We start from the raw sequence: 25734 nt of genomic DNA, 5'->3' as shown, positions 1-25734 counted from the left end.
GCAGCAGTTCGGTTGTTCAGTCCAGGCAAGCTGTTTGCTAGCATTGAAAGGGCCTCTGTGGCCAGTGTCCCTCCTGCCTTTGGCATTCTGTGGACTCCCAGAGTGTGGGGTCTGCCTGAGCTAAGACCTTCCCAAGGCTCATCCTGTGGTTCTTTACCGTTCTTGCAGGGACACTAACAGTGTCATAAACTACCTTGAGTCTTCACAGAATTTGATGATTAAGAAAAAAAAATAACGCCAGGCGTGGTGGCACATGCCTTTAATCCCAGCACTTGGGAAGCAGAGGCAGGCCAATTTCTGAGTTCAAGGCCAGTCTGGTCTACAGAGTGAGTTCCAGGACAGCCAGGGCTACACAGAGAAACCCTGTCTCGAAAAAACAAAAAACAAAAAACAGGCTTACATTGGTCTTCTCTCATGAAGATCCTTGTTGTTTTCTGTTATAAAAAGTAATAGCTATTGTAAAGAATTCAAACGAGTAAGGGTGTAAAGAAATACACAGTCAGAACAGATCCTCCTACATATTTAAACACATAATTTCTAACAGAAATACATCGATCAACACGTGTTCTGCAATTGATATTTTGCCATATTTGTCTCCATGGAAACATGAAAGAACATATGCATTTTGTTTTACTAATAATGTGGTCATACTATGAACACTCATTCTCACAGAGAGCATTACAGGTTTTTTGTTTGTTTTTGTGAATCTTTGTAGCTCAGTACCCAGAGATGATTTTGGTGTCATTTGAGATAGGGTCTATGTGTCTAAGGCCAGTGAGACCCTGGCTCAGGAAACAAGGTAGATAGCACCTGAGAAATGACAGCCAACATTATCTTCTTACTGCCACATTCGTGAGCTTGTCCGCACACCTGTGGGATTGAGTGCACACACACCATTAATCTGAAAGGCTGGTAAAATGTTTTGTTTAGAGAGGAAAAAAGCAACTTTTACAGTTTTTCTGAGCTATCCCAGGTTACCGCTTCTTTTTTTTTTTTTTTTTTTTTAAGATTTATTTATTTATGAGCACACTGTAGCTGTAAAGATGGTTGTGAGCCTTCATGTGGTTGTTGGGGATTTTAGGACCTCTGCTCCCTCCGGTCAGCCCCACTTGCTCAGTCCCTTCTTACTCTGGCCCAAAGATTTATTTATTATCATACATAAGTACACTGTAGCTGTNTATTTATTATCATACATAAGTACACTGTAGCTGTCCCCAGACGCACCAGAAGAGGGCGTCTGATCTCATTACGGGTGGTTGTGAGCCACCATGTGGTTGCTGGGATTTGAACTTTGGACCTTCGGAAGAGCAGTCGGGTGCTCTTACCCACTGAGCCATCTCACCAGCCCCCAGGTTACCGCTTCTACATGTCTGGCTTAAGTGTTCTGGGGAAATATGTGACCCTAATAAATCTTTTTACCACAGAATTTTAGGACTTCCAGAGTGTGGCTTCCACGTTATCTTCCTTTCTTCCCCAATGGCAAGCCTTTGGACAATGCTCACCTTCCATAACCTTACAGTTTCTCTTTTGTGTAGTAATTACATGTCTGTCAAACTATAGCTGCTTCATGGTGGCCATGAAGCTTGGTACGATGCTTCTAGTGCGCTTTGAAGATCAGTTTCTTTCAACACTTGACGTGATCTGACTCACATCCTGGCCTGATTTACTGTGTGCACACTCACATCCTATGCACAGAAATAGAACATATGGCTCAAGCCTGCCAGCTGGTCCCTGACATTCTGAGGGACACAGCAACTGGTAGGAAAGGACCTTGTGACCTAAACAGCAGTGCTGTGGACTACAGCCAGGGTTCCAAGCCTTTTGGTGTTGGGGACATAGTTGGTGACTAGAGTCACTCAACTGACATACTCACTGTATTAACTATAAAAAATATATAGTGCCTTAAATCTGCTTCATCTTCAACAACTGTACACATCTCACATGTGCTCAGACTGTCCTTCTGTTGTTCCTTCCTTCTGTCCAGCTAAGACCAGAGCCCTGCCTTTGCTAGTAATTAAGGTCAGCATTGGCTGATGCAGTACTTACCAACTGTGACTGCATGGGCATTAAAAACATTCTATGCTGACTTTATTGGTGAATATCTGACTCCCTTACAAAGCCTATAAAAGGAAAGGGTGCTGATGTATCATCCTCACTCTCCATTTCCCTGTTTACAATTGATCGGTTTAACACTCGATAAGCCTGTGACTTAGTCTCTTGAAGTGTGTATTTGTAATAATGTAACAGCCACGATAGATCTTGCTGTATGTCACTATAAACACTGCTAGTCATTTAGGATTTTTATCTAATTTAAACCTGAACATAACCAAGAACAAACGGAACCAAAGACTCCTCACCCTCCCACCTCTAGGAAACATCCTTGAAAGCAGTCATAAGAATTTTCCCAGCTGCCAGGCAGATGTGTGAGACTTGAGGAGCATGGTAAAAATCACCGATGGGGTCACATTTGGAGATCAGGCTCAGAGGAGTACCTGTTTCCAACATTAGCTGACAGCCTAAGATGTTTAGAAGCCAGCCCACTTTCCTGCCTGTGGGGAGTCTGCAGAGGGCCTGCTGGGAAGGAGTGGTAACTGTGGAAGGAGGAGTGTATGTGAATGCTGACTGCTGAGCACCCCCAGGAAGATTTACTGACTCACTCCTACAAACTCGGTGTCTGCCATTAGCTTGGGACCAAGCAGATGGCCAGGCAGTTGAGTGTTATGCTATCCTGCTACACACTAGACAGGACGGACCCGAATGGAGAGCTGGCTTCATGTGTCATACTGGCAGCCCTCATGCACATTGCTCAGAGTAATGAGGACCAGGCTCCAAAGATTTAGAGACCAGGCAGCCTAGTACCCATTATATATATTCAGGAAGGAGTCAGATACTTTAGTGGTAAAAGCAGAAATAGGTACTGTTGCACTTGGGGTTCAGTTATGTGTCTCCCTTTGCCTATAGCTCTACACATCCATGCTAATCCTCTCATTGCATTGTAAGCAGTATCTTTGTTCTGTACCAGGTAGAAAGGGAACTGTGGTTAGCAAAGTAATGTGAGTGTTTTACAGCCATTCCTCTTCTCTAGGCCAGTCACAGTGAGAGGAGAAACACATGAGGTTTCTGAGTGATTATATTTTACAGTGTTGGGTTGATGCAAATCGTGCCCAACCCACTCTTAGGTTAGAAAGCTCTGCAGAATCTGACAGACTCTAGCAATGACCCTAGAAGTCAGGACATTGTACTCTTGCCTCCTATTGGAGTGTAAGTCAACAGGAATGTATGGATGAGACTAATTAGGTCATTGGTTTTGGAGTAACCATTTTATACCACTCCATATGGAGATCCTTTAGGTGTGTTTTAGTTTAATCATAGCAAAAACCTTTAGGAACAAAGAATTGGGTTTATTGACTGAATTATACTTTCCTTGGATAGTATGAAGGATTGAATACTTATCAATCAGGAATAAAAACACTCTGATATATTTATAATTTCATTGAGATCAAGTAGCAGCTACATATAAGTCCCACAAATGTTCTTGCCAATAAAAGACTGTGTGGTAAATTACTCAGATTTTTTTCCAAATTATTTTTCTGAAATGGGTGGGTAAATTCTGACCCAGTTCACTCTTTGGCAGCTTCTTTGCTCTGATGAGAGCGCTCAGATTCTTAACATAATGTGTTGAGACAAAAGAACACATTTATCTACATGCGCGGCCTTGTTTTTATTCCCAGTCTGTTATCCTTCTGGTTCTCAGATTGCTTGCTTCCTAGACTACTGTTTAGTCCATGCAGAACCTAAACATCAGCTAGGGTTCATTTCTAGACTCAGTAAGAAGACCAGTGTGTTCCCGCTATTTGGGACAAACCTCTTCAAGTCTAGCTCCAACCATAGTATCTGTGTGTGAGCAAAGCAGGAAAAATGTAACATGGCAGCCAGTGCCCTCAGCCGTGTCTGTAGCACAGGGGCATTGAAGTGCTGGTTTAACTGTGTATAACTATTCCTGTGGATTCCTGAGACCGAGCTTGTGTAGCCGCTAAAGACTGATTATGGCGACAGAAATAGAAGAGTTCTTCCCATCTTAAAAAAAAAAAACAAGACAGACATGGTGGCTTGTGTGTTATTCCAGTACTTGGTAAACTGAGGCAGGTTTAACAAGTTTGAGGGTAGCATAGGATACATAGTAAGTTTGAAGCCAGCCTGGGCTACAGAGTGAGACCCTGTCTCAAACAACAAAGCAAGTGAAGTTAAACCTTTGACTAGACATGGTGGCCCACACCCCAGCACTCAGAAAGCAAGAGTTTGAGGCAGGCAAGCCTGGGCTACAGAAGGAGACCTTTTCTCAAAACAGAATGAAACAAAACAGCCGCAGCAACAAAAATGCAAAGAAGTCTGAAGGGGAAAACAACCTCTTGGCTTAAGTCTTGTATCAAATCTACTTGCTCTCCCAGGGCTCATACCTCAGCAAATGAAAACTGAAGTTCTGCCTTGAAGAAAGCCTTGGATCTGCTATTCCCAGTCTGTTCATTAAAACCAGTGACTACTAGAACTGGCAAGATGAAAGCGGGGTGGGGGTTGGGGGGTATAAAATGCCCTGCTAATAAAAGCAACACGGTGGTAGTATTTTAGACAGGGAGGAGTTAACTGCCTTTCTGTGACAGCAGAACTTCAGAACCATTCATTAGCGTCTGCACATTCACAAACAGATACCTTTGAGTTTGGCACCTGAATAGTGGCAGACCCTGTGAACAGGCAGTTCCAAGAGACTGCCCACAAACTTGAGGTCCTCAAACTTAATATCACAAAAGAATTGCCGGGGCTAGGAAACGCCATGGAAGTCCAAGCTGTGATTAATAAGGGCGCAAAAAGGAAAAAAAATAGAAAAGACAAAAACAGACCGTAATCAGGGAAGTACAGGCATACCTGCTTGACAAGTTTTTTTGAACTTTAAATACAAAAGACCGGATTTTGATGGCTGCCCAGGAAAAGAGAGAGAACATTTAGAGATAACCAGATAAGAGTGACTTCCCCTTTTAGGTTTTGGGAAGGAGAAGGATTTAAGGGAAAAATACAAGCATATGAAAAGGCGAATGAGTCTTTCCCAGAAGACTAAAAGGCCTGGAGCGAGGTGTATAACCTAAGCTTCTTTGCTGCCGTGGTCTTGGCTCAGCTGACGTCAGGACAGAGCAGATGTGGACAGTGTAATGCAGGGCTGTGGGGGTCAGGCCCGAGTTAAAGAGTATGAGCTCACTACAGGGTTTCATTCAACAAATACTTAACTGAGCAAACAAGGTGGACACAATCATGCCCTAGTGGAATTTATGTTACAGTGAGACAGACAAAAAGAAAACAGGTAAATTATTCACTGATAAGATATTGAGTACTGAGGAGGTGATATGAGACGTTATGCTCGATGAGGAGCCAGTGAGGTGGGCTGGTACACTTGGGTTTGTGCAGGTATCTATGAAGATAACTGTTTAGCCAAGACCTAAGTCCTGAGAAGGAGCTGGTCCTGCAGAATTGGGACAGGTCAAGACTACATGTTTTGGCTACCCGAGTGAGTCAGATCTGACCCACGTAGGGTTTAGAGGATAGTCTAAAGCTCGTGACAAGACCTAAGCTTTGTTCCCAGCACTCAGGTCTCACAGCTCACAACTGCCTGTACTTCCAGCTCCAGGGAATTTGACACCCTCTTGTGACCTCTGCAGGTACCTGTATACATGTGTGCATACATATAAATAAAATCAAAAGAAATTACTTGAAAATGTTCAAATGTCATATATTCATTTGCTGATTTAAAATATTACATATTCATTTTGTTCTGAGATCATTTTTGTAATAATCAATGTAAACTTAGAATCAAATTATTTACTTTGGTTCAATCAAGGATTAAAGTTCCTAGAGTCAGCACCATTATATCTTAGTTTGCTTTTTATTGCTGTGATAAAGAACATGACCAAAATCAACTTGGGGAAGAAAGGGTTTATTTGGGTTACATGTCCCAGTAACAGTTTGTTATCAAGGAAAGCCAAGGTAGGAACTCAAAGCGGGAGTTGATGCAGAGGACATTGAGCAGTCCTGCTTACTGGCTTGTTTAACCTACCTTTAAACTAACCCAGGACCAGCTGACGGGGTGGCATCACCCACAGTACACTAGGTCCTCCCACATTCAAGAAAATGCCCTATGGGATTGCCCACAGGCCACTCTGATGGGGGTATTTTCTCAACAAAAGTTTCCTCTTCCCAGATGACCCTAGTTCATATCAAGTTGACAAAAAACTATCCAGAACAATATAAGAAAGAAGGAGGAACACAGAGGGAATTAAAAATCTTGGATTCAAATTCAGCTCAGCTATTCACCAGTGAGTGGTATGGCCTTGGGAGCACAGTTGCTTGCTTTGTAGCATAGAATAATACCAATAACATAGGATTGTTGTTAATGCATAGAAAGTAGATAGTAAAAGCTGAGTACATGCCTATTTGACCAGTACTTAGGAGGTAGAGGTAGGATGGTCAGGAGTTCAAGGTCAGCCTGAGCTACATCTCTACTTTGAGGCCAACCTGGGCTGTGGAAGACTCTGCCTCAAAAATCCAGGAAGATGGGACTAGAGAGATGGCTGAGGTGGAGTGCATTTACTGTTTTTGCACAAGACCGGGGTTTGGTCCCCAGCACCCATATTATGGTTCACAACCACCTGTAACTCCAGTTCCAAAGGATCTGATGCCCTCTTCTGACCTTCCTGGCCCTGCACACACATAGTACACATACATACTCCCATGCACGCACACATTACATAAATAAATAAGTTTAAAAAAAAGCCATGAAAAAAGGAAAGGAAGGAAGGGAGCGAGAAGAGAGGACAGGAAGGACAGAAAACAGAGCAGAGAGTCATGATGTAGGCCTGTAATTCCCAATGTACAATATGGGCTATATTTTGAAATTTTCTTTAAAAAAAAATTCCCAGGTGTGGTAGTGTCACCTTTAATCCCAGCTCTTGGGAGGCAGGTGCTTCTCTGTGAGTTCCAGGCCAGCCTGGACTATAGTGAGATGTGTCTCAAGCAGGGCTGGAGAGATGGCTCAGAAAGGCCCTGCACAGAGTGCACACACTCCACAGATGCAAGTGCACATAGGGCTGAACCTCATTGGTACCTCTCACTACAGGAGCTATAATTAAAAAGTGCACCCAGCAGAGAGCCAAGATTAAGTACTACGCAAAGCTGCTAAGAAAAGGGTTCCTCTTCCCTTTAGGGGCATTGTATCTTCTTTCTTGTCTTAAGAAGTAATTTATTGGTTTTCTTTTATTTAGAATTGTTTCAGCCATCACCACAATCAAGTTTAGAACACTTATCACCCCAGAAAAAAACATACCCTTACTGGTCATACTGGTTGTCCCTCAGCTGCAGTTAGGTGGTCACTGACCTGCTCTTTGCCTCTTTGGATTTGCTTGCCTGTATATTTCTTATCAGTTGGACCACCTAGGAAGTGTCTGTGTTTAACATCAGTCATGTTCGCAAGGCTTATTAAGACTTGCTCTCGGGCTGGTGAGATGGCTCAGTGGGTAAGAGCACCCAACTGCTCTTCCAAAGGTCCGGAGTTCAAATCCCAGCAACCACATGGTGGCTCACAACCATCTGATCTGACTCCCTCTTCTGGAGTGTCTGAAGATAGCTACAGTGTACTTACATATAATAAATAAATAAATCTTTAAAAAAAAAAAAAGACTTGTTCTCTTTTATGGTGACAAGATTTTCAGTCATATGGTTATACCACACTTCATTCATTCATCAGCTGATAGATGTTTGAATTTTGTAATGTTTTGGCTGTTGTGAGTGTCCTGTGAGTGTTCATGTGTAATTTTTGTGAGGACATGAGTTGTCATGTAAAATTGCTAGATTGGACTACAATTGTATATTTAACCTTCAATTTTTTTTAAGATTTACTTATTTTCATGTGTGAGAGTGTTTACCTGCATATGTGTATATATGATATCATATGTGAGCGAGCTAGGAACAGAAGCCGCATCCTCTGAAAGAGCAGCAAGTGATCTTAACCTCGGAGCCCCACCCCCTTTTAGACTGGGTCTCACTATGTATGTAGTCTTAGTCAGCCTCTAACTTGCTAAGTAGACCATGCTAACCTCTACTTTACAGAAATCCACCTGACTCTTCTCCTTCAAGTGCTGGGATTAAAGCAGAGTATCACAAGTTGGTCTGACTAATATTTAACCTTTGAAGAGCTACTGAACCTTTTTTCTAAAGCAGCTATACCATTTCATAATCCATCAAAATAATGAGGAGTCTATATCCTCATCAACATTTGGACTCTCAGTCCTCTAGCTGTGGTAGCTGGGGAACTCATTACCAATGAGCTACACTCTCAGCCCTGAGTGTCTGTTGATCCTAGCTCTCCTGGTGGTTATGAAGCAGGATCTCATTGTGGGTTTTATCTGCATTTCCCTGCCAGTTGATGATAATGAACAGCTTCTTGACCAACTGCATATCTTCAGAGAAATGTCCACATGGATTCTTTGCCTATTCTTTTTATTTTTATTTTATTTTTATTTATTTTTTTTTGTTTTGTTTTTTTCGAGACAGGGTTTCTCTGTAAAGCCCTGGCTGTCCTGGAACTCACTTTGTAGACCAGGCTGGCCTCGAACTCAGAAATCCACCTGCCTCTGCCTCCCAAGTGCTGGGATTAAAGGCGTGCGCCACCACGCCCGGCTGCCTATTCTTTTTAATTGGGCCTACTTATATTGTTTTTTTTTTTGGGGGGGGGGGTTGTTTGTTTTTGTTTTTTCAAGACAGGATTTCTCTCTGTAGCCCTGGCTGTCCTGGAACTCACTCTGTAGACCATACTGGCCTCAAACTCAGAAATCTGCCTGCCTCTGCCTCCCAAGTGCTGGCATGAAAGATGTGTGCCACCACTGCCTGGCCCCTACTTTTACAGTTTAAATTGCAATAACTCTTTATATATGTATAGTCTAGTCAGATATATAATTTACAAATATTTTTTACACTGTGTCTTCACTTTCTTCTCATTTATATCTTCTAAGATATAGATATTTTCATTTCAGTTCATCTTACCTTCTTGTTGTGCTTTGGCATCTTAATCTGAGAAGGCCAATCAAGATCATGAAGATATGCTCATAAAGCCAGGGATAGTGGTGCATGCCTGGAATCCCAGCACTTAGGAGATGGAAGGAGGATGCTTAAGGTCATCCTTGGCTACAGCCTGGACTGCATACATTTTGCTTTTATATTTTCTTAGTAGTTTTATAGATTAAGCTGTTACATGAAATCATCAATACTTTAACCTAATTGTTTTATATGGTGTGGATCAGGGGTAAAGCTTCTTTCGTGTGTGTATGGAAATCCTGCTGTCCCTGCACCATTTGTTGAAAGATAGTTATTTTCCCCATCAAATTGTCTTGTTGCCTTGTTTCAGAACTTAGTTCACCAAGCACAGTGATGGATTCCTGTAATCCTAGCACTTAGTGGGTAAAAGGATCAGAAGTTCAGAGTCAGTCTGGGCTGTGTAGACAGTTCCAGGCTAGTGTGCACTCCATAGTAAGATCCTTTCTCAGCATCATCATCTATAGATGTGAGAGTTCATCTTGGGACTCCAGTTGTAATCTATTGATCTATTAGTCTGCCCTAGGGGACTCTCTTTTCTTAGCAACAGGATAAACAGGCAAGCTTGCAGCACAGTTATTATAAACAGACCTGAGTGAAGATAAAGGGCCATGTTGATATGAAACTCTTACCAGAGCATCTGTCTGGAGTGCAGGCAAGGGACAATAACCTCGGATGCCCTTACGATTATTTCTTCTAGACTACAAAAAGAGGATGGGAACTAAAATGTGGGAACCGGGGGCTTTGGGAAGGTGGGGGAGCGATGTGTGTGCTGGAACATAGCCAGTGGGCACACACATGGCAGGAGACTTGGTTACTTGGTATAGTGAGAATTAAGAAGTGGGTGGTGGCATGGTAGAGAACCCTGTAGAATGTGTGTCTACACACTCAGATCATGAAGCCATTCCATACATTTAGAGTTGAGTGTAGTGACCTCTAAACTTTGGATTTAGCGTTAAGGGACAAGTGTCAGCCCCCATAGCTTAGGCTGACCCCTGATGATTTGTTGTCAGATCCGACTTTCTGGCTTGTGCGAAGGCCAGTCAGCTAGGGCCAGGAGATGCTAGACATCACCTGCCACACAAGCCTCCAACAGGAAATCCTGATTTCTTTTTGCTTTGGAGAAGTTTGCTGACAAACACATTTTTGTCTCCTTTCCACCGATGCCACGGGAAATTCCACATCACTAGCGTTCTTTGCTGCTTCTGATGTGAATGTGAACACATATCACCACTGTGACTCAGAACAGCATTTGCCAGGCCCTGGCAGAGATTTTACTAACATTTTAAATACATAATTGATCATGGAGAATGATTGCTTTTTTTCCCCCCAAACTTAAAGTCTAGACTTTTACTTGAAAAACAACACACACACACACACACACACACACATTGATGGCGAGGCAGACATTTTTCTTAGTTTATGAAGGGAACAACTGATAATCATAAATCGGGACAGTGCAGTCCACCAGTCTCACCCTTGAGAAGGCAGCCTTGGAAAGCAATATAATTGATGCTTTCCTCTTTGTGCTGGGGAGTTTTTATCAACTTAACACAAGCTAGGGTCACCTGGGAAGAAGGAATCTCATTTAAGGAAATGCCTCTGTAAGATTCCTGTAGGTAGGGAAGCCCAGCTCAACTACCCTTGGCAGGTGCCCTTTGATGCTAAGAAAACAGGCAGAACAAGCCAGTAAGGAGCACTACTCCATGGCCTCTGCATCACCTCCTGCCTCGAGGTTCCTGCCCTGTTTGAGTTCCTGCCCAGACTTCCTTTGATAATGACAGTGATGTAGAACTGTAAGATAAGGTAAACCCGTTCCTCCCCAGGTTGCTTTTGGTCCTGGGGTTTTATCAGAGCAATAGAAACTCTTAACTAAAACACTCTCCAGATACTAATTAAATCCTATTTTTTTTCAGAGATTTTTATGGTAATCTTCAAAAAACCCTGCATACCACCCTGCAGTTCTCATCATCAGAGGCAGTAGAAAGGAGGGGAAGGAGATCTTCCGACATTGGTTGTCGCACTCCACCTGGTGCCAGGCGTTCCTGGGCGTGCTCTTCAGTGCCTTTTGCGCATGCCCATTGCTTTAGTTTTCACAGTAGTAAGACAGTTGTTTGGCTGACTCTGTAGAACAGACACTCTGGAGATCGAGGATGAGTCAAAATACAGAACAAATGCAAGTTGAAACACAAGCTTAAAAAACAAAGTCTTGGTATACCATAGCCAGTGGTATTCCTACTATGGTTGTCTAGGCAGGGTGGTCTCTGAGGAGACATATAGACTGGACATAGAGAATGGTAGGAAAGGCCAGGGATGTATTACACTTACAGGTAGAATCCCTAGAGCCACCACCAAAAAAGAATGGAGTTTGCCTAACAGAGTTGAGAGAGGCTCTTCAGGAGAAGATGCTGCATTTGGTAAAAGCTCGGAGTCTATGGTGCACTGGTGAGTAGCCAGGCATAGTGGACGAGGCGGCCCAGGAGGGTCTGTAGGCATGTGCCAAAGGCCTAGAGAAGAGGCGCATAAATCTTGCTTTGGGAATAACAGGAAGCCATTGAAAGGTTATCTTTTAAACCTCTTGATTACCCAGAGGTAATTGTTACCATTATGAACATCTGGACATTTTTCCTGCAGACTACTGGTCAATTTCTGTTGTAGATTGTGTTTCTCTTTGCTTGATACCAGGATATTTCTGTGTCTTTTTATATCCAGCCCTGTTCTCTCTGCTCCCCAATTACATGGCACACTGAAGTGATTAGTTCCAGGCTAAGGCACAGTTGCCACTGCCTCCTGGTACCCAGCTCGAGGAACCTGGGTGGTGACCAGAGGCAGCTTCTCAGGGATTCTGACATAAGAGAGTGCCACTTGGAGGATTTGGGAACAGCATTAGGCCACTGCTTCTGGGTCAGACCCCTAGAACCCTTTCACCACACATGAAATTTGATGTGTACCCCGCAGAGGTCACCAGGTGACCAGGGGGAAGAAGTCATGGTCTGAAGCTTCTGTTCTCTGCCACTCTATGTGGAGTGCCCAGTGCCCTCTAAGCATTTCAGATCTCCCAAGGGAAGGTTTTTACAAACCTCTAATGAATTTAAAGATTTTTTTTTCACATTTGTACTTTCAAATGTTTAATAGCCTCCCCTAGTATAATGGGGCCTTTCTTTTCAGATTGCCTCAATCCTACTGTTACATGTGAAAAAGCAAAAACCTTCCACAATAGTCTCTGTCCTCCTCATGAGGGGTGGGGAACCCTGTGGTGGGTGAGATGACTACAAATGCAGGTTGTTAGATATAGAGAGGCTGATTCTGAGAAGTGCCTCCTGGAGCAGCTTTCCACTTCCCAGGCCCTGTCACAGACTGGCAAGATACTTTGCTGCTTCAAGCCTTCTTTCTAGGAAAGAAAAACTTTATCAGATAGTCCAAGTAAATGCATAGGTACTCTGTAAATGTTAGCTATTCTCAGTAGCCATGAAGCACAGAGAAAGATTAACTTCAGAGTTCACTGTCACATGTGTTGGCTCCTCTGCCATCCAGACAAACCTGTGGGTGTGAAGAGCTGAGGATAACAGGGCTGATCTGGCACCTGGGGTGCAGGTCCTGTGATGAAGGCAAGCAAGGATCTGGAAGAGGCTGACCTGAGCTCACAGCACAGCACAGAGTCCTGGAGATAAAGGAGGAAACCTATATAAGCCATTTAGCTTAGTGGTGAGTAATGGGCATGGTGGCCACTGCTTATTATATAGAGATATGGTTAGACCCAGAATCTCAGTGTTAGCTTGATCCTGGGACTCAGAGATCGACCAAACCTCTCCATTCGTTCATTGGAGAACAAAATGGAAAACCCGAATGAGTAGATTGGATATTCGTATTGTATTTGTATTGACAGTATAGCTGGGGGAAGCCAGAGAGTACAACAAGGCTAGAATTGGGAGGCCTGCCACAGGGAGTGGTCAGGAAAGAGGTGTGGCAGCCCAGTTCATGTCACAGTTCTAGGTTTTTCTCCCATGGTGCTCTTTTTCTGTACTTGGTGATATTTTTCAAGTGTACTGTGCAGCTTCCTAGAAAAACCCCATCTCACACATTTCACCTGGATCCAAATATCCCTTGGGTTTTGTTTATTTCTTCATTTCATTTCTGTTTTGAATCAGGGTCTCACTGTATAACCACACTAGACTTCTAGAGATCTGCCTGTCTCTGGCACCACAACACCAGGCTTTATTTGACTATTTTGAAGTACCATTGGTAACTATAGCTATAACATAGGGACTGTTCTTGGTAAAATAAGTGAGTCTTTGTTTTTTTAAGAGCCCATTTGTAGACTCACATAGTCTCTGCTGATTGGATCTGCATTTGTACTTTTGTACATTTGTAACATAAACTCAGGATATCTCTGAGTAATGGTTTGGCACACCATAACTTAGTTGCTGGAGATGGTCGTAATGACTGGCTGCTGTCCCACGATCACAGAACACTAGGCAGTACTGGATGTTTCAAAGCAAGGGCAGGGTAGGTTTGGGTTCTTGGAGTCAGGAGTTGTTTTCAAGGCTTTTCTTGAGTCCATCATCTTGGTATACCATTTCTCTTTAGAAAACCATTGGTTTGAAGAATTGATGTCTTTTTGCCCCTCTGAACCAGGGAATGACAAGATTTGTTGTCAAAGTCAAAGCCTTATTTGTCAGTGTTTGGCCCTATCACACTTGGGTGGAGCCTAATGATTTCTTGAGGCATTTTGCCTCAAGAAAATTCAGGTAATCTTTGCCAAGCTGACTCTTTCTGATTTATAAATGTATTGTTTAAGATTTTCTTGTCTGATGTACACAAAGCCCACTTGAAAAAATGAGAAATGGGTATTTTTTCATGTGTGACACTGATTCCTTAATACTGTTAATTTTTATACAATATTGGAAGGCTGGGCCAGTCACTTTTTAAGCATCCTTTGACCTTTCCTCTGGTAGTTTCTTTCAGCATAGCGTTGTCTGGAATTGGGTCACAAGGGAATCAAATTTTCAGGACAAACTGTTTACTGCAATGGACATTCAATTTGGCCCAAATGCTGCAGCATACAAATTCTATATGAAAGGAATATAATAAATGGGACTTGTTACTTGCTCATTTTATTAGAGTTAATTATTCAGTACTCCTGTAACCTCTTTAGGCTGATCCTATAACTACTGGATATCTGTATTAAATGGATGCTAAAAAGCTGAACTGTGTCTCCCAGGCATTTGGCTTTTTATGGCCTGCTATCCAGAACCATATAAACAGCTAGTAACCTTAAGATTCAAAAGATCCCCTGGTGATCACCAGACTTATCTCATAGATGTGGAAACTGAGGCCTGGCAACAGGGAAGAGTTAGCTGGGCCAAGTGACAAGACTTGTGTGTGTCACTGGTAGATTCCCAACAATGTCCCTCTCCAGAAAAGGGCCTCAGTGTCAGATGGCATCCTGCCCTTTCCCGGCCCTCTTACCTGACTTTCATTCTGAGATGGAAGGTAAGACAGGAAACATTTTGTTTTCATTCGGCACACTACAAGAAGCAGTGGAATTTACTGGGCTAGGATTCACCTAGAACCTCCCTCTGTCTATGTTGGTGGACTGACCCTGTTGAGGTGAGACTTTTCCTCATGGTCTGGATGCACTCCCACAAGTCTGCTCTGCCATTCTCATTGTCCTTACCATCTTCCTGGGCACTGCTACTGTCTGGAAGTAAAGGGCACCTAATTCCAGGCTCTGTGACCTAGGAAAGGGACTGGTTAGAAATAAGAATAGAGACAGTTTGTTAAGAAATGGACAGTACTCCCAGAGGGAGTAAAGCCTTAAGGTTTAGCCTCTACGTCCTTTATAGGCCATTTGAGTAGCACCTGCTTCTCCCGCTTTTTTTCACACATGCTTTGTTGTTACACGAAGCCTGGTGAGCAGGTGGTCCTCGCCCTTCTCTGCTGACTGGCTTCTTTTCTGTGTTGATCATTTAACTTTTTTTTCTGATTGTACACTCTGTGGGCACACTGTGCATGACACAAGTATGGACAGAAGACAACCTTTGGGGGTCCATTTTCTCCTTCCACCATATGGGTTGTGAGTATATCACCAGCCTTGATATGCTAGTTTGATATAACTTTCTCTGGTCTCTTGTCTCCTGACACAGACAGGCTGTGAGGTTGGCGTGTTTATTTTACAAGGAAACATGCATAGAAAATCTGATTTACAGGGTCTTGGCCTAAATCCCAGAGGGAGAAGGATGGGAAGGGAAACAAGGTAAACAGCAGGAAGCCCAGGACTGAGCTTATCTGGACCTGGTTTGAATCTAAATTTTAGCCAAACCCCTTCAGGCCGGGTGTGCTGAGGCAGGGACTGCTCCTGAGTTCAGGGATCTTATTCTAGCTAGCTATGTTCCCCGAGATAACCATTACCCACAAAAATCTGTAAAAAACAAAACAAAACAAAACAAAACAAAACAAAAAACACCTCACATTGAACCTCCACAAAACTCTTCTCAGGGACCCTTCTGTGCAGTTACCACAGCACGTGTTATCCCTAAGTCCTACTGGAACTAGGGTTCGGTGTCAATCCAGAATCACCACCCCTCAGCACCACCCTCACCCCAACACTGTGCAGAGGGAAAAGTAGAATAGAGCCACCTGTCCATCAGACTACCACCATTCGTCCCTGCTCTGATTGGGATCTGCTGTGGTGGGGGCAGGGCCTGCAAAGGGCAGAGATGCTACTTCATCTTCAGGGTGGCAGAAGGTACACCAGTGTAGCCTATATCTGGAAAGTGCTGGAAATTGAATCCCTCCCCTGCTGAAAACACTGTAGAAGGAAAGGAACATCACCCCTGCGGTGCCACACAGCAGATAAAGGCGCAGACTCTGGGGCTAGAATGCCTGGGTTTGGTTCATGCTGCTTTGGAAAAGCGCTGTGTACTTTGGGGAAGTGAGATGACCTCTCTAGTCAGTTCCTGTCTGTAGGTCAGGGGAAATGATAGCACCCTGCAGGAGTGTCACAAGGACTGCTGAGAGGATTCTCTAGGAAGCTCTCAGGGCAGGGATGGAGCGAGAACCATAAACATGTACATCTCTTGTGTAATTTTAGCTGTCATTTTGCTCTCAACAACAATGAAATGTTCAGAAAAATATTTTGCTAGTTGTAAAGTAAACTCAGCCTGGAAACAATGAAAAGACTCCCCACTTTGGCCCCCAAAGTGGCTGTTATTGTTTACTGAAGTGCCTCTTTTTAAAAATATGGTTAGAATGCCTGAGTGGACCCAGATAGTTGATGCTTATTTTTAGAAGGTATTCACTTCCTGTAGTTAGAAATAGTCCATTTTTTAGAACTATTTAAGTAACTATATCTTTCAAATTGCCAAGAAACTGATACTTATTCAAATCAACCCACTTGGCCAAGCCAAATTTATTTTATTTTTTATTTTATTGTAGTAAGAATATTTTACAGACAATCTATTCTCCTTATAGTTTTCTCTCTTTCTCCCATGCACATCTAATAAAAACAAACAAAAATTTACTTATTTGTATGTCTGAGTGGTGGGGGCTTGCATACAAACCACAACACAGATGTGGAAGTCAAAGGACAAAAATATAAGAATTAGTTCTCTCTTCCACCAAACAGATTCCAGGGATCAAACCTAAATTGTCAGGCCTGGTGACAAGTGACTTTACACACTGAGCCATCTTGCTGGCCCCTCTTACCAAATGTTTATATCCAGTATGGAATTAATTCTGGGTACAGTAGAGTTGAACCAATCTCTAGGGCTCATTCATCTGGCATAACTGGGCCATTCTGCCAGTTGGCCCCTCTTCCCCAGGCCCTTGCAGCTACCATTCTCCTGTTTGAGTCTGTGAGTTTGACTGTTTTAGCATCTCATAGGTAGGATCACGTAGCCTCTGCATTTGTTTGTAGCCTTATTTCATTTATCACAATGTTCCCAACCCATCCATGTTGTCACATTGCCACATGCTGCAGAATTTCCTTTCTTTAAAGCTAAATGATACTCTGCATTAAGAATCTACCACATCCTCCTTATACATACATCTGTGCATGGGCACATGCGTTCCACAGCTTGGCTCAAAATAAAGACCACAGGGGCTGGTGAGATGGCTCAGTGGGTAAGAGCACCCGACTGCTCTTACAAAGGTCCAGAGTTCAAATCCCAGCAACCACATGGTGGCTCACAACCATCCGTAACGAGATCTGACTCCCTCTTCTGGAGTGTCTGAAGTCAGCTACAGTGTACTTACATATAATAAATAAATCTTAAAAAAAAAAAAAAANACCACAGTTAACATGGGAATGCAAGCTATCTGTCTCAATTTCAGCTTTTCCCTCTAAATACCCAGAAATTGGATTAACAGATTGTTTGATAGTTCCATTTTTACTTTTTCTGAGAAATAAGATACATTTGGTTTTTTTTTTAAGATTTATTTATTATTATTCATAAGTACACTGTAGCTGTCTTCAGACGAACCAGAAAGGGTTGTCAGATTTCATTACGGGTGGTTGTAAGCCACCATGTGGTTGCTGGGATTTGAACTCAGGACCTTCGGAAGAACAGTCAGTGCTCTTACCCGCTGAGCCATCTCACCAGCCCAAGACACATTTGTTAAACACCTCTTTGTTCAATAGTAGATACTGGGTCTATAGAGCTAGGCAGAATGGGGAGGGGAGCCTCACATTGTGGGTGCTAAGAATAAAATTCAGGTCCTCTGGAAGAGAGCAAGTGCTATTAACCACTAAGTCATCCCTCTAGCCTTGAATTTACATCTTCTAATCGCCAAATAAACACACCACTACAGACTAAGTAAGTACTGGGAAAGGAAAGTCATGTCAGAGGGAACTTGACTTAGATGGTGTGAAGCAACTGCAATGTGCTTTTGAGTAGCAAACATGATTAAGACCTTGCCTGCTCTCCAACTTGCTATGGTGTACACTAGCGAGACCTGAGCCAGGAGGCACTCCAAAGCCTGAAGCAGAGAACAAACCTATAGGAAGGATACAGGAGGGAAGTCCCATCCTGCTGCATGGAGGGAGGGGCCCCATAGGTGGTCAGACGGGGAACAGACCAGTCAGTGCAAGCAGAAGGAAAGTACAGGCAAAGGTATGGAGACTGGAAAGGACAGGTGCTTCTGACACACCACAGAGAGCCCCTTGTGCTTTGTAGGGTAGGGAGAATGGGGTTCAATACGAGACTTCTAGAAAAGACCCAGTGGTGAGGCACAGGCTGAACATGGAGACTTTGCTCTGTAAACATTGTCCTCCGAGTACTCACAATTTTCAAGAGTTAGGAATACTTTTAGGGGCTTAGGAGCTGTATTGGAGAGGAGGGAGCCCAGGGACCAGGGTAGTTTGGCTAGGAGGGAGCCTGGCCAGCATTCTCAGTGCCTGTGGACACTCACCAATTAGGTATAGAGAGATAGAAGGGTATAGAGAGATAGAGGGTGACCAGAAGGCCCAGGAGATCTTGGGATCACACTAACAACCAATACAGAACTTCTGGGATGTGTAAGGGCCCAAACAAGAACTAGAGCTGCCAACTCTAGGAGGAAAGGTTGGAGCAGAGACTGAAGGCCACCCCAAGGCCACATGAGGACCTGGGCAGGGAGAATCTGACCTTGGTTCTGATTGTTTTTCATTGTTTTACATCCTTTTATTGACACACAACTTGTTTAAAAGTTATGTGATTAGAAATTTGGCTCTGGGGAGAAATTTAAGTGCCCCCCCCCTTATTAAAAAGAGCCAAATTTGCTTCCTCAGTTCCCCCACCTCGTAATTTACCTGAGCCAGAGAACAACTTCGAACCCTAGATGCTATTTCCTGGCAGCTCTTTCTCTGGCCCAAATGAAGACCATAGTTTCCACAGACACCATGACGGAAAGGCCCTGATTGGATGGACAGGCCCCTTCCTTCCTGACCCTCCCTTTGTTCCTGGAACACAGAGCCAGGAATGCCAAACTGGAATCTTCCGAAGGGCACATACCCTTTTCCCACCTCCCAAAGCCTTAAAATTGGGCTGATTATATCTCATTCTTGTTTCATACCAACAGAGGTTCCATTGGAGGGTCTTAAAGAGTTGAAATGTTTATAATTAGGGCTGGAGAGGCAGCTGAGTGGTGAAGAGTACAGTTGTGGTCTTGCAGCGGGCCCACGCTCAGTTCCCAGCACCCACACCGGGACTCACCAGTATCTGTAACTCTAGTTCCAGGGGGACCTGATGCTGCCTCCTCATCTTCATGGACACCAGGAATGCACATGATGCACATATGTGCATGCAGCCTGAACACTCATACACTCAAAATACGTCTAAAACAATTAAATGAATGTTTAAAAACCATCATGAGCACCAAAGGAAGGTGCTGCTGTGCCATTCCTGCAGTGTTCACACATGCGTGCATATGTGCATGCTCATTTACAATAAAATACATCTCTTATAATTGTGCAGTTTGGAAGGCTGTGATAAATCTGGGCACACTTTCATCACCCTAGGAGGCCTCTCTTTGTTACAGTCACTTAGGGATCCGTCCCAGCTCCGCCCCTGCTGTAGGCAGCACCAGTGTGGCACCTATCCTTGCTTGTTAGGATTTTATGTTGATAAACTGCTCAGTGTATCCTCTAGTAACTAGCTTCCTTTTCTCTAGTTGATGTGTCAGGAGTAACCCATGTTGCCCACATCCCTCCTTATAAGCCTTTTAAGAGACAGTTTGGAGCTAGACAAAGCTAGAAACCTGAGTTTTATAAAGTCCCTCAGTAACAGCCTCTCGTCCTAGATCCAGACTGTATTTCACCCTAGCCAGGCATCTTTTGATAATCATTTACTGTAGCCTCAACTGTACCTCAAACACTAGATACAAAATTTTCTTTACTATGACCAATAGGTAACATTTTGAACAGTTTTCTAGGTGCTAAGATATTCTAAATTTCTTATATGTTAAGACTGAGGCAGTGGTGGCGCAAGCCTTTAATCCCAGCACTCGGGAGGCAGAGGCAGGAGGATTTCTGAGTTCAAGGCCAGCTTGGTCTACAAAGTGAGTTCCAGGACAGCCAGAGGAACCCTGTCTCGGAAAAAAACAAACAAACTGAGGCCCTAAAATGTACGTGGGTAATGTTGTTTTACGAACGAGGTAACAGTCACACAACTACTGTGATGGAGGCAGGGTTAGATTCAAGGCACCTGCATGTCTGAACCCACACTGCCCGCAGTCCACAATGTGTGTAACTATGAAGAAGGTGGTCCCTGTGGTTAGTGAACGTATACGTTGAAGAGGGGCGCTGGAGAGATGGCTCAGGAGTTAAGAGCACATACTGCTCTTTTAGAGTTGTGCATTCCAGTACCTACCTTGGGCAGCTCACAGCCTGAATTCCAGCTCCAAGGGACCTGGCACCTTCCTCTGGCCTTCATAGGCACTTGCACACGTGTAGCCCACACAGACACACATAAAAATCTTTAGGGCCATGTATCGTGGCACATGCCTTTAATTCCATTCTGGGGACAGAGACAGGTAGATCTCTGAGTTCCAGGCTAGCCAGGACTACATGAGACTCTGTCTTGGGAGCTAAAAATAAAGTTCAGTGAGAGTCTGAATATTATTTTGTATTGTCCCAGGGGAATAAAGCAAAAAGTGCTCAAGCATGCAGGACACCATATATCTTCCTCTTGCCTCTACACAAGCTCACACATATGTGCGTGCATACACACCACACACTTGCTACACTCAGGATGATCTTTGATTGTGACAGGTGAAACCAGCCAGTTACAAAGGACAAATACTGTATGATTCATTCATATGCAGCACTACAGTAGTCAGATTCATAAACCTAGTAAGGAGAATGCTGTACCCAGAAACTGAGAGTATAGAGGATGCTACATCCAGCATAGCTCTAGGAATAGACCTGACAGAGATAGTGAGCAAATGAGGAAAAGACAGAGACAGAAACACAGACAGAAAAATAGGTAGTCTGGGCTCTTAGCTAAAGAAACCACTGCACCCTGGAAGCGCAGTATGTTTCTTATATGCAATTGAACAGAGAAGTGGAGTTATTGTATATCGCGGAACAAGGAAATGGGGTTATGACAGACAGATAAACAAAGAGACAGAGTTTATGGCATACAGCTGCACCAAGCGAGTAAGATTAGCTGATCTCAGCAGGAACATTCTCTGTAGGAGCAGTCTTTAGGCCACACACATTGGGGTGGGAGGGGGCTGTGGTCACATATTCATAACACACTATCAGTGCTTGCACTTCTCTCATCCAAGGGAGGCTTTGCTGTGCCTCTGAACCTCACCCCAAGGGGAAGGCTTTGCCATGCCTCTGTGGGTCTGAGGCCCCACAGTCTTTGACATGGCCAGCTTACGTCAGTAGCACACATCCTCTCAGGACTTCACTCAGTCAGGGAGTAGAGACTTGTTACTTCATGGGCTTAGAGTTTTAATTGGGAAGATGAAAAAGTTTAGGAAATGGAAAGTAATGATGGTTGTACAGTAGAAGCATATTGAATGCCAGCGAATTAGGATCATACAAAATAACTAAAAAGGTAAAAATCATTCTGGTGTGCGCAGGCAACTGAGCAAACTAACCTTCCCCACTTCATATAACTCTGTGCTCCTCTGAGACCTTCAGTGGTTCCTTTTGTGGTGACCCCAACCATAAAATTATTTTGTTTGTTATGTCACAACTGCAATTTGCTGCTGTTATAAATCATAATATAAATCTCTGTGTTTTCTCATGTTCTTAGGAGACCGCTGTGAAAGAGTTGTGACTCACAGGTAGAGGACTGGTCAGGTCAGTCACAGAGTAATGGGGATGTTGGAAAGCTAGGCTCAGGAATGGCTGCAAACGTGGGACTTCATTCACCTTCATGAATACATTTTCCTCCTATTGTCACATGTTTATTCCTTTGAGGTTCAGCCCTCCACTCTGGTTGAAAGGTAACAGTGTCTGAGTCTAGATCACTTACTTGTATCCAACCTACAAAGAAAAGGGACACCTGTGGCCCATGGAGGGCCCTCCCATCCGAGCAGAAAGGGAGTTTGTCAGAAAGTGACTCATCCTCGTAGTACTTGGCTGCTCATAGCATTTTCTCTCAGTGGTTCTGAGTCTCATCCTGGTCGCAGAGAGACCAAGTGGAACCAGTGGGATAAGTCTGTCACCCTCCCAAAGAGCAATCACCAAGTAGCTCCCTCTGTCAACCAATCCCAGCCATCCTCCTGATCCCTGAAGGACACATATTTATGTGCTGAGGCTCAACTACTGTGACCTGTGGTTTGGGGCTGTCTGGTATACTAACTAGTCCAGGTGACAATGGTACTTGTTAACTTGTGAGGCAGTTTGCCTGGCCTTGAGTAACAGAGCTCAGAGGAAAATCTTGACTCTGTCTTTACATACTACTATGTGACCCATTCAGCAAGTCTTGGCTTTTGCTCTGTTGAAGAAATGAGAGTAAACTCTGGCCTATATTCTGAGCACCCAAGGAATCAGGAGTTCTAAAGCCAGACATACTAGAGAATTAGAAATCTCCACTGTGCCTTCAATAGAAGTACCAAGTGGGGAGGAAGGGAGGAAAGGCCATGGAGGGCCACAGGAGGGCTTCCATGTGTCTCAAGTAGGTTTGGGGTTTTGTTTGGTATGTGTTGTATTTTGTTTTGTTTGGGATGGGGACTGGTATATCCCAGGCTGGCCTGGAATTAGATATGTAGCTAAGGGTGACCTTGGACTTGTGATCTTGCCACTTCCCCCCCAGGAGTATAGCAGTGCACCTCGTTATGCAGGATGCAGTGGAACCCACAACGTCATGCATACTAGACAAGCATTCTACCAACTGAGCTACATCCTAGCCACACATTTCTGAATTTTTGTTATTATTAAAAAGCATAACTGGCTGGCCATGGTGCCAAATACCTTTAATCCCACCCAGCACTTTGGAGGCAGAGGCAGGCAGATTTCTGTGAGTTCAAGTCACTTATGGGTATAAGTTGATTTCAAAACCAACCAAAACAAAGCCCTTACTAGTCTGTTCCCTTACACCTGATTGTCAAAGAGGTGACAACTTTAGTCCACAAGCCTCTATCTTTCCTAAGAGATCATTCTTCCTGAGCCCTTCCTCATCTGCCTTAGGACCATATTCCATCTCCAGCCAGCATCCTAGGTTGATACTAACAGTTTGGGCTTCTACTGCAGAATATATCCATAGGATGCTGAACACTGCCTAGTTTTTTTTAACATTTATGTGAATATTATCGTTCTACAGTCATCTTTTTGTTGTTGTTTGTTTATTTGTATCTGTCTGCTATCTATAGATTGATTGCTCCATCTATCTATTGGGATAAAGGTAATTCTGTAACTCAGGCTGGCCTCATATTAGCAGTCCTCCTTCCCCCCACCTGTCAAGTGGTAGGATCTAGCATATGAGACACCATCTCTGACATTATATTCATGTCTTTGAAACTAATTTCTTCCCAACATTGTCTTGTTTATGAAGGGTAGGGTTTTTCTTTTTAAGATATATTTATTTTTTGTTTTATATGTATGAGTGATTTCTTGTATGTAAGTGTGAACCATTGTACATGAAGTATCCATAGAAGCCAGAAGAGGATGTTGGATATCCTAGAACTGGATATTCAAGGATATATCTGTATTTAGGCAGTTATTAGATGACATGTGAGTACTAGAAACCACCAAGCCCAAGTCCCCTGGAAGAGCAGCCAGAGCTTTTAACTTCTGAGCCCTCTCTCTAACAACCTATCCATAAAGGCGGTTGTTGTTGCTGCTGTTGCTGTTGTTGGATGTTTGTAAAGATCTGCCTGTGTTGACAGGTGAAGATCTAGTTAATTCTTTTTGCAGTCTGGTATTTGTTATCTGAATAAATCAGGCCTGGTTTTTCAAAGTATCTGCAGTAAGCAAGGCACCATGTTAAAATTACATGGTAGCTATGTCAGCACTCATTGTATCATTCTCTAGAATTTTAACATGAGTTTGAAACCATTAGAAATGGAAGGGAACAAGGCAACCAAGCTGGGAAGGCAGCAGCAGGATGAGGGCTTAGCTACAGTGTGTAAGTGGAGACTGCGCTGCAGCTGAGCAGCCTAGGAGCAAAATAACCTTGGCTGCTGGCCGCCTATGTGCCTCTCTTGGGAACTCACTTCCTTGGAGGAGATGGCTGACAGTCGTGACCTCAGGAGGAGTGTTTACTGAACTGCTTGATTTGGAACAGACTGGTGGGTGGCCAAATACACTCAGTGGAATTTGTTGTGGCCCTGGCGATTTTAAAAAAGAAATTGGCAGTGACCATACTCTGTATGACAGTTTTTAAAAACACTGTTTAAACACACTTAAGCTATAAATAGTCCTCATGATAAATATCAACCACAACTTTTCCCAGACAACCCTTGACCTTCTCAACACTCTGTAAACTTGGACTAAAGAAATTCCTCCATTCCTGTGCTTGCCAGACACCATAGAAACTGCAGGTGGCCTCTAAGCTTCTTCATTGCAGATGTTTTCTGAAAAGTGAGACTTGTCCAAAGACCAGTCCTGTAGCCCGTGGTCTACAGTGTCAGGATCAGCGGTCCGTTGTGCCACCTGTCCGAGACCTGTGCTGGGCGGTCAGAGTCAGGAGTGTCAAGTGAAGTTGCCTGAATGCGGTGCTTCATCAGCTGACCAGAGACCACATTCTGTTCCTTTCCTCCGAAGAGTGCCAGGTCCTCAGTTTTGACGATATACATCTAGCCCAGGGGACCTCATGTGAAATGGTTTTCAAGTCGTAGGCTCTGCTGCCGCAGATTCAGCCCTCTTTACTGGAACTCTCCCATACTTATGCCCCCCAAAGTTGTCAGCATACTAACAGACCCTTTTCTCCACCAGGGTATGACTTCTGCCAGGTCTTACAGTGGTTTGCCGAGAGGGTTGACAGGATCATCCTGCTCTTTGACGCTCACAAATTGGACATCTCAGATGAGTTCTCAGAGGCGATCAAGGCCTTCCGGGGCCAGGATGACAAAATCCGAGTGGTACTGAACAAGGCTGACCAAGTGGATACACAGCAGCTGATGCGAGTCTATGGGGCCCTCATGTGGTCTCTGGGCAAGGTCATCAACACCCCTGAAGTACTCCGAGTCTACATTGGTTCATTTTGGGCACAGCCCCTGCAAAACACCGACAACCGCCGGCTCTTTGAGGCTGAAGCACAGGACCTCTTCCGAGACATCCAGAGCCTGCCCCAGAAGGCTGCAGTGCGCAAACTCAATGACCTCATCAAGCGTGCAAGGTTGGCCAAAGTAAGCATGAGATGACAGACTGGGCACTGGGCTGGTATTGGATTACACTGCTAGCTCTTGTAGGATTGGGCAGCTCTGTCCCAGAAAGTTCAAAGGAGGGAGTGTGATTGGTGGACACCTTTAATCTCAGCACTTGGGCAGCAGAAACAAGTGGATCTTTGAGTTTCAAGGCCAGCTTTGTCTTCATAGGAATTCCAGGCCAGCCAGGGCTACACAGTGAGACCCTGTCCAAAACAAACAGCCCACTATAATCTTACTGTACCTTTAACCCCAACATTCAAGAGACAGAGACAGGGGGATCTCTATGAGTTTGCGATTAAC

The 25734-nt window shown here is 43.9% G+C and overlaps 1 protein-coding gene across 1 annotated transcript in view; it reads left to right on the top strand.

Moving 5' to 3' along the window:
* The window catches only part of Ehd4 (EH domain containing 4), a 67703-nt gene that overhangs the window by 29114 nt on the left and 12855 nt on the right, over positions 1 to 25734 (top strand). The window contains exon 4 of the mRNA XM_021152948.2: positions 25001 to 25413. Within this exon, the coding sequence (XP_021008607.1) occupies positions 25001 to 25413 (413 nt within the window). The remainder of the gene's footprint in view (positions 1 to 25000; positions 25414 to 25734) is intronic.

Source organism: Mus caroli, chromosome 2 (assembly GCF_900094665.2).
Source record: "Mus caroli chromosome 2, CAROLI_EIJ_v1.1, whole genome shotgun sequence".
Taxonomy (NCBI): Eukaryota; Metazoa; Chordata; class Mammalia; order Rodentia; family Muridae; genus Mus; species Mus caroli.
Note: the sequence above shows the minus strand (reverse complement) of the source record. Positions and strands in the feature narration are given on the sequence as shown.